The 9,943-nt window shown below is 33.4% G+C and overlaps 1 protein-coding gene across 1 annotated transcript; it reads right to left on the bottom strand.

The window, feature by feature from the left end:
- Positions 1 to 5,555: 5,555 nt before the first annotated feature.
- LOC104726520 (putative protein phosphatase 2C 75) lies at positions 5,556 to 7,973 on the bottom strand. Its single transcript, XM_010445392.3, has 4 exons — positions 7,367 to 7,973; positions 6,935 to 7,276; positions 6,736 to 6,841; positions 5,556 to 6,166 (listed from the first exon to the last, which is right to left on the bottom strand). Exons 1-4 carry the CDS (start codon positions 7,847 to 7,849, stop codon positions 5,832 to 5,834), a joined length of 1,266 nt encoding a protein of 421 aa, XP_010443694.2. The 5' UTR covers positions 7,850 to 7,973; the 3' UTR covers positions 5,556 to 5,831.
- Positions 7,974 to 9,943: the final 1,970 nt, after the last annotated feature.

Here is a 9,943-nt window from a genome sequence, read left to right as displayed (position 1 = left end):
AGTTAATGACTTTTCATTACATTTAATGATATTTTTATTACATCACGCAAAGACTATAATTAAAGTTTGACAGTTGCACTCTGTAGCACAACTATACTATTTTTAGCAACATTAATTTAGTGGTTTAAGTTATTGGCGGAACGTATAATTGAAGAGTATAATAAACTTTCACATCGGTTATTTTGAATGGATAGGGGTTTATCAACAACATTACAGTAGTATTTTTGTCCATTTTCTTTCATAACATATTTTTTTTTAGAAAAATTATAAATAAAGGATTTTTTTCTAAAAATTTGGTCATCTATACTTTTCTTTTTAGATTGTCAATTGTGACGAAAATACCCCTACTAATAGAAATAGTAAAGTTTTTAGGAGTTTGAACCAATAAATAAACAGAAAACTCATGTTAGTATACAACTATGTAAAAAAACATTTGAAAAAAAAATGTTTTGGGTGTCAAAAATCAGTTTGTAAATTGCTGATTTCTGGTCTAAATTATTTAGAATAGACTTTCTACAATTTTTTCTCTTTCTGAAACATTTAGATTGTTCATTCTACAGTTTGTACATGTTCTACGAAGTTTAGACGGAAAATTTGTTCTAAACATTTCAGAACCTGAATTTTGTATGTTCTACAAAATTAAGAATATGTATTCTACGTTTTTCTTCATTCTACATCAATTCAGAATTCGTTTTCTACGTTTTATCCTATATACTAAAAGAAGTAGAAGATATATCATAGAAATTTTAGAATTTGTAATCTGTAAACCTTAGAATACCCTAAAAATAGAAAAAAAAAAATTAAATAAGGAAAGTGAATATTTTTAAATATTTTTTAAATATTCTTAATTTATGGTTAAGATTTCGTAATTATTGTTTAGATTTGTGCTAATACATTTTAGAATATGTATTCTAAATTATTTAGAAGATAAACAAATTAAGAAAAATCGACATTATACCTTAACATGATCGGTAACCATCTCTTCCACCTTCCACAAAAGCTTTCACTTACCTGTTTATGATGCAAATCTATGTTACTTGTGGTGTATGGACACTGGATGCCAAGAAGGAGTGGAGATTTATTGATGATGAAGAAAAGCGTGCTAGATTACTGACTTTGCAACCCACTACGTCTCTTGAAGAGTTGAAGGTGATGGTTTCAGAAGACTATGAAATAAAGCAAAATATGTTTGATGTTGAATTCAGTTATCTACCCACAGAGGTTAAAGTTGATTGTCCTCCTGTTGTATTGACAAATGATAGAGGTATGAAATTTTTTCTTGCATATCTGAAAAAGATAAACATGATTCGGTTGTGTGTTACATTCAAAAGAGTAGTTGATGGTGATAGGAGTAAAGTCCAGTTCGATCTGAATAAGTTCCCAGTTGATAGTAGCGATGGTTGTAATGTGGAAGTTGATGTGGGAAAATCAATAGGTATTATTTCAAGGAATTCACCTAAGCCGACTAATGATGTATTAGAAAAGCCAAACTGATAATTGGATTCCACAATTATACATACCAAATTCGATAAACATGGATAAATGGTTAAGAGAAATCCAAACTGATAATTTGATAATTAACTTATAATTATACAATTCTAGGTTGAAATCGAGATTAAACAAGGACAAAATTTAGACATGCAAAAAAAAAATACATAAATTAAAATACCTAATTCGATCGACAAGGACCAATGGAGAAGAGAAATCCAACCAGATTTACCTTGAGATAGTGAAGAGGAGACCACCAAAACGAAACGACTAAGCCGCCGATGGATACAAGGCCGAAGACAGTGAAGATAGAAAAATGGCAGAAGACGGTGAAGAAATCGAACCGGCGGAAGATGGTGAAGATGGAGAGAGATGTTGACGATGGAGAAAGCCGACGGTGAGATGCTGACGATGGTGAGAGATGAGAGATGGTGACGACAAGATGGTGACGACGGTGAGATACGGCGGAAGGGATTTTTCTCAATTTCTCGATCCCTTTTGTTTTCTTAATTTGTCGAGACAAAGTCACAATTTCCTTATTTTCTCAAGACCCATTACGAAAAATTAGGTCCACTAGATTGACATAGTAATTTTACTTATTTTTTCAATTTTCTTTATTTCGATTTTTACTGATTTTAAAATTTCAGGACACAAAAAAACAACAAATTTTATCTAAAAATATAACTAAGGGTATAATTGACTATTTTTATATCCTAAACCCTGTTTAACCAAACTTTTTAAAAAAAAGTGTAGATGGCCAAATTTTTAGAAAAATATCCTTTATTTATAATTTTCCCTTTTTTTTTGCAAAGACAAACCAACTGTACAACAAAAACTATGTTAAGAAAATTTGCAACAACCACATTAATTAGCTTATCCAATTATCTACTACCATTTTAACAAATTAACAAAACAAAAAACCAAAAACATATTTAGCACTCATGTGGAGGAGAGAACTCATAAAGTGATGCATTTGTGTCGGCAATTTGTTTTTTTGAATAAAGAACACCGGTCTATAAAATAGAACATAATAAGTTTAACAAAATAGTTCATTGTTTTCAAAACACTATTAAAAAGAATAGTAGTATGTCAAAAACAAAACAAAACAAAAAAAATGAAAGAAAATTAATGGTCATAGTATATTTTTGTTACTAACATATTTTCAAATTTAGTTTATTTTACTATATTAAGGCATTAATTAAAGTGATAAAATTATACGGCAGTATAGTTTATTAGTAAGATTAAAACAGTTTTTTTTTTTTGAATGTAAAACATTTTCAAACAATACTCAGTACTCTTGGCTCTCTCTAGTCTCCATACTCTTGAGTTGCCTCGCTTAACCGAAAACTCCACTAGAATCACGAATTTATCAACGAAGCTATTGACTTCCATTTATGCACAACTACTTGCACGAAACACAACTAATGTCTTGTAGTAGGAAATTTTTCTACATTTTGTTATATATATTGATTTAAAAAAAAATCAAGAAGAATTGGTAAGTGTGAATTGTGAACTAACGTAATAAAATCCACAGAAAATAAGTTAGTGCAAAAAAATCAAAATCAAAATGCAATTAATAGTCAAATCTTACAGAGTATATATTAGTTTTTTTACAATCTAGAATATATACTTTTAGAATATCTGCCTGAATGACAGAATGAGAGTTAGTTTAACCATATCATGTTAGGTAGCTAATTAAACCACATAAGTGATTAGTTAGATTTTCTTTTGACATTCTATTACTTTAGTTGTTAATTTTAGAATGGGAAAAATGTCATTTAAACCATGAACTTTCAAATTTTGGCCATTTAAACCATGAACTTTGTTGTAGGCCATTTAAAACATCAACTTTTGTTGATTAGTTTTTTTAAACATGAAATTTCTTTGATCAAGCCAAAAAAGACATGACGTTAAATCCGATAATTGACTTACTAACAGATGTTAATATGCCGTTAATCACTCTGTTACTAACAAAACGACGTCGTTTTAATAGAAGTTTTAGTTTGAAAAATGTCATTTAAACCATGAACTTTTAAATATAGGCCATTTAAACCATGAACTTGTCAATGCATGTCATTTAAACCATGAACTTTCAAATTTCTGTCATATAAATCATGAACTTGCCATGGGCGTTCGGTGAAAACTATACAACCTGAAAATTTTGGTTACTGTAGCAAACCGAAAAGAGAAAGCCTAACCGTTCGGTGCAATTGATTTGGATAATCGTATTTCGGTTCGATTTGGTAATCGGACCGATTGGTTTATTAGAAACCACAATATATAAATCTAACCGGCTAAACCGTTTAACCCTAGTTTAGTTTCTCTCTTTTTTCTTCGACTCTGCCTCATGATGCGATTCTGAAAAAGAGAAAGAAGAACATCAATTCATCCTTCTTTTTCGATCTTTGTCATATATTTTGTGTCTTTTTGTATTTGTCTTGAGTCTTCTTCATTTATTAGGACACTACACTAGAGTTTGAAGGATTGATCATCTTCTTTTAGGACACTACACTAGAGTTTGAAGGATTGATCATCTTCTTTTAGGACACTACACTAGAGTTTGAATGATTGATCGTCTTTTTCATGTATTATTGTTTAAATGATATAAATTTGAAAGTTCATGGTTTAAATGACATATATTTACAAGTTCATGGTTTAAATGGCCTATATTTAAAAGTTCATGGTTTAAATGACATTTTTCAAATTATAACTTCCATTAAAACGACGTAGTTTTGTCAGTAACGGAGTGATTAACGGCATAGTAACGTCTGTTAGTAGGTCAACTATCGGATTTAACGTCATGTCTTTTTGGCTTGGTCAACGAAACTTCATGTTTAAATAAGCTAGTCAGCAAAAATTGATGTTTTAAATGGCCTACAACAAAGTTCATGGTTTAAATAGCCCAAATTTGAAAGTTCATGGTTTAAATGACATTTTTCCCATTTCAGAATTGACTTATTCCAATAAAGCACTTACTAAATTCAGCATCCAAGACCAATAAGAATTAGAGGGTAAATTTGTTTCCCAAATCTTCACATCATCAATAATTTGGGGGCAAAAGAACTAAACCTGATTACATAGGGAGAGAAATGTAGTAGAATTTATGATTTGGTAGTTTAAATTTTATCATCTGCTTTACTCTTGTTCTTAAGTACTAAAATTTTAAACAAACTACAAAAAGAAGATTCTTGATTCTCACTTCTTCTTTAGTGGTCCAAATCTTGGAAACTAAAACAAGACGTAGGGAGAAGCTAAAAGGCCCACAAACACAATTATGATTCAAAGAAAAGTGAAACACAAACACTGAGACGATAATGACCCAAAAAAGAAAAGAACAAAAAGATTATGGGAATTATTCATTGGAACATTCTCCATCTCTTTACGCTTTTTAACTTCAAAGACATTTCTTGATTCTTGAACTTGCATTTCAATTAGGACCCCAAACTCGGTACTCGTTTAAGTCTGTTCGAACTGTGTTCATCGAACTGTGAGAGTTACTTTTTTTTTTTTTTTTTTTGAATTGTTCGCTCTTTCTTTTGTATATACATGTTCTTTTATAAAAGTTGAGAAATTTGGTCCTAAAGCCCTATATGTAGTGTGGTTGGACCAAGTATAAATCGCCAGGTAAATTTTGGTTTAGTTTGTCAAAATCTGCTTGATTCAACCGGATTAGTGTAAAGATACTAGTTTACACTATTACAATCTTAGATTGCACATAAGGAATTCGGAATTCCGATGTGACATCAATTCTAATGATCAATTGTATGCGTTATGTTAGTTCATACATTTTATGAATTATGAAGTTACTTAAACCAACGAATATAATAGTTACTTCAGTACTTCTGAAAGGCAAACAACTTGGCAATCGCAACTAAAAGGAGACCAAACAATTTGACGCCAATGTCTTTGACTGGCGTCAAATGACAAAAACGACCAAACCAAAGTACTACTTTGTGTGTGGTGGGTGTGTGCACACCAAGTACTACGTATTTTTTTACCTATTTAATACACACATACTCACCACTTAATTACGTAAACCTCGACTAACCTCAAAATTCGCACAAACATAGCAACACACATTAGTTTTATTGCTCAAGCCACTAAATAACCTTGTAGCCCATGTCCAAAATACCAAATAACTTTATATCCCATTCCCAAACCACTCTCTTTTCTTTTCACATGCACCGTTGCTAATATATTGGCAAGTTACCCCAATCCATAACAAAAACAAGAGACAAGCGCTAAACCCTAAAACTAATCAAGGCTCATCGCTATATCCACATCTTATTCCTCGGCGATAAGTCTATAAACCATTAAATCCCACAACCACCCAAACACTTCTGTCAAGAACTTTTCTTGAGATCAATGACAATCACACTTATATTGTCACTGCTTTGTCGACCCAAAGCCAACCGTGTAAGCAACGTTGCAGCCAACACACTCCTTGAAGGATTCTGTTCTCCACCAATATCGTCTTCTTCAGCCGTTCTGTTCAAGTCTAGGCCCGAGCAAGCAGCTTCTTCACGGAGACAAAACCTAGCTATGTCACATGCTAGCTGACTCGAGAGCACATCCCAAAGCCCGTCGCTCGCTAATATTAAGCATTCATCTCCAGATTCCCTTTTCATGAATGTCACTTCTGGTTCCCATGCTACCATTGGTTTTAGATACCTATCCCCTGATTGTACGTTACACAACACAATATTTATAGTTAACACTTGAATCAACCTCCTGTTTCGTCTAATATAAACCCAAATAATTTTTAATTTGGTAAAATGATCAACAATGAAAAAAGAAGAAGAAACAAAGAAGACATAATAAACTTCACTTCTTTTGATAATGAGAAGTTTGTTTCAGTGGCCACACATTTCTTGTTTTAGTAGAAGGATTCAATTATTTCTGTGTTATAGATTGCTACAAATATAAATTTTGTCCAAGTAACTTTGTTTTAAAATATAACCTTACATAGAAGATATAAAATTACTAGTTAACATTTGACCCCCAAAGATAAAGTAATTAACAGTAAAATTTACATATATTACAGAAAACAAAATCTTGAACATCAACTAAAATGAAATGAAAATTTATCAACGACGAAGTCGAACCAAACCAAACCAAATCCAAAATACCTTTGGTTTTAATATTATTTACTACTTTTTGAAGCCTTAAACTATGTTCTATATATGTTATATACCAAGACTCTCGAGCCATTCTATTACCAAAATCAAAGAATTGAGAAATATATACCTATGGCCCTTGACGTGGCTAGAATTCCTTCAACTCTAGCTCCATCGACTACTAAAACTCGACCCCCAGCTGCTTCGATCCTTGCACGCTCGTCTGGTCTATCCGGCTGCATATAACTCAACAACTTAAACTCAGAGACTCCTATATTCTTAAAACAGAGTAGGACTAGTAGTACTCTACTACAAAACAAGAAAACCACCTTGTGATCGTTACTCAGAGGAATAGCCATTCCATTTCGACACAAGACCGCACGTGAGTCACCAGTGTTGGCTACAACAATATGATCTTGTGTCAGAACCGCGGTAACCGCGGTAGAACCCGAAATCGCAGCCTCCCTAGGGTCGCAGTTACACAAAGGCACACTAGTCCCACACACGCATGTGCTCGTTGCCATCTCATCCATCCTCTTGAAACTCCTCTTCATCACTCCCCGCCATATCTTCTCCACGACGTCGTACTCGCTCCCATCTTCTTCTTCCTCCTTTTGCTCTAGCTCTTCTTTAACCAACGTGTGCATCGTCGTGCCGCACAATGTTGACACCTGCCCATACACATGCATCACATCAGCCTCTTCATATCAAATAACCAAAACACCCCTAGTACATATAATACTATTTTCCTTTTCGCTTACCTGAGAACCGCCATGACCATCGTAGACAGCAAAGAAATGAACCGGTCTAGTCCGGTTAATTTCCGGTTTACATAAATTCGGTTTAACAGTTACCGAATCTTCCATCTTACGAGATCTTCCCATAACCGAAACTATACCGTACAACGGCTCATCCTCTGTTTCTTCTCCCTTCCACGTCATCGGCGTTTCCGACTTATGGTGGGAAGAAGGAGTCGGAGACGTGAAGAAACCTCCGATATCCGTCGGAAGACCACCGATCTCTGACGTCCTCCGAGCTTGTTTCTTAAATGGAACGTCAAAACTCGAGTAAACATCCATGTCCGTCCGATCACGATTCCTACTCGTTGAAGAGGACGAGCTAGGATCACCGAATACAGCCGCTTGCCTCCGCATCTCGATTCTCCGACGACGGCGTTCACGGCATTTAGTCGGCGAAACGTCGTCTCCACGTCCGGTTGAAATTGTTCTGTAGATTTCAGTCATCTTTTCAACATTCGACTCAGTGGATCAAAGTGAGGACTGCTTTATATACATAGGGACGAGAGTAAAAGAGAGAACTAAACTTCGAACGTAAGAAGCTTACGAGGAAGACAGAACACGCGTCGGGGTCTCGACGTATTCGCGTGTTAGGCTCAGGTGTTAAGTTGTTGTCCACGTGGAAACCGCCTTCGTTTTATGTTAAAACGCATCCGGTTTTGAGGTGTTTTTTTCATTGGTTTTGAAGATGATGTGATGCTCGATCTTTAGGCTCTTTAGCTTCTTCTTTCTCCTTCTCCTTCCTTTACTTGAACCTATGAGCCAGAACTAATGTTTCAAAAGTCTCAATCTATGTGAACTACAAGATCAGATTGGTTAAATTCATCAAAAATAATAACGGAAAACTCATATACCAAACAGTGAAAATGCATGTAACAATATTAAGAAAAGAATTCATTTTTGCAAACCATCTTTTTGAAAGCAATTTTTAAATTAAGAAAACAACACACTCCAAATCTCGAGGGATATTTTCTTAGTCAACATATTATTCTTATAGTAGTGAACAACTTTATTTCACTCAAAGGTAATTTAAGGCTTTGTTAGCTAATTTAAACTAGATTAGTTCACTACAATAACATTAATTGTCTTTTAATCACCTAACTAAACCAAAATTCAGAGTGCAATTAGATAGGAACATATATAATATATTAAAATCATCATAGCTGTTATATCATCGTTTCCTTTTTCTTTCTGTTTGAGAATTTTGATGTCAAAAAAATGACTGCATGTAACAACTTACAAAGTAACATTTTCTGAGCGTTCCAAATCTCAAGGGATATTTTCTATAATAAACCCTGAAAAGTACTACTTAAACCAAATCATGGGATAAACCATAAAGTTGGAGATATCGTCGGAGAGAAAGGTTGACGAATCCTCAATCGTCACTAGTCACTCTCTTTTCGGTGCAGCACATGTCACATAGTGATCAACTACAACTTCTCGATTCCTCAGGTTGAGCGACTTGTCCCAATTAAACACGTAGCATAGTATGCCAGTTTAGTCCATCAGGGCCATATGCCTTTATTCTTTATTTGGTTTCCTACAAAGGAAGAAAAACGGCGAGATAGATATATTTTATGCCAACAGATTTGATTTGTTTTTAAACAAGTATAATATACAGTATAAAACCATGTAATGATTATTCAAATACTCAATAATTAAGAAAACTATGATCAAGGTTTACAACTGTCTTTGAAGTCAGATTTTTTTTTGGAAAATAACTTTCCCTCTTTTTAGTATAAAATTGTTGTAAAGTATAAATCCAAATTTCCTCAAAAGAAAAAAAAATGTGTTGAAGCATGGAAACACCAATGAATTGTTTTCTGAAGATTCTCCGGCACTCAAAACAGTATACTTTACTCACAAAATTTAATCGGAAACAACAAAGAAAAAAAAAATATATTAGATATTAGATTTTGGATTAAAAAATCTTATTGAAAATTATAAATGATATTATAAAACGAATATACTCGTACTGAACATTATATTATGAGTTATGAGCACGGAAACATTGTCAACAAATTTATATCTCGTCTATACAAATTCTGTGTTTTTCTTGGTAAATCAGTTTTTCATGTTTACTCATTTCAGATAGACAGATACAGTCAACAATTTCAAAAATCACAAAAAGGAGAATCATTAAAACTGAGGTGGGGAAATGAGAAACTTATCTTAAAAAAAAAACACATGTAATCCACGTGGTCGTATGGGAGTTTTCTAAGCTGCTGCAAAGCTACCGTCCAGTCAATGGAAACCAAGGGGCAAGCCTTATTTCCAATGACTTGCCGCTTTTGCATCACACATCTCATTGTTTCTGTTTTGGATTTTCCATAAATAGAAGCTACTCGAAGTTCCCTTTACTTTAATTTATTCTCATCTTCACTGTATCGACTTACTACAGTATTTATCATATTTTTTTTTTATGGGACAAAGTACATAGATTGAGATCTGTGTCAAAGCATGTCGATCTAGGTTGAAAACTTATCGTTTCAAACCATTATAGATACCAAATTTAATTTTTAGTTTGACTTTACAAAGTTT

Source organism: Camelina sativa, chromosome 2 (genome assembly GCF_030686135.1).
Source record: "Camelina sativa cultivar CO46 ecotype springtype chromosome 2, ASM3068613v1".
Taxonomy (NCBI): Eukaryota; Viridiplantae; Streptophyta; class Magnoliopsida; order Brassicales; family Brassicaceae; genus Camelina; species Camelina sativa.
This window is presented reverse-complemented; position numbering and strand designations above follow the sequence as displayed.

Coding starts and splice junctions, on each gene's coding strand:
- LOC104726520 (XM_010445392.3), bottom strand. CDS start 7,849: ATGACTGAAATCTACAGAACAATTTCAACCGGACGTGGAGACGACGTT. Junction 6,842..6,934: donor CTCTGAGTAACGATCACAAG/GTGGTTTTCTTG, acceptor AGTTATATGCAG/CCGGATAGACCAGACGAGCG. Junction 6,167..6,735: donor AGCCACGTCAAGGGCCATAG/GTATATATTTCT, acceptor ACGTACAATCAG/GGGATAGGTATCTAAAACCA.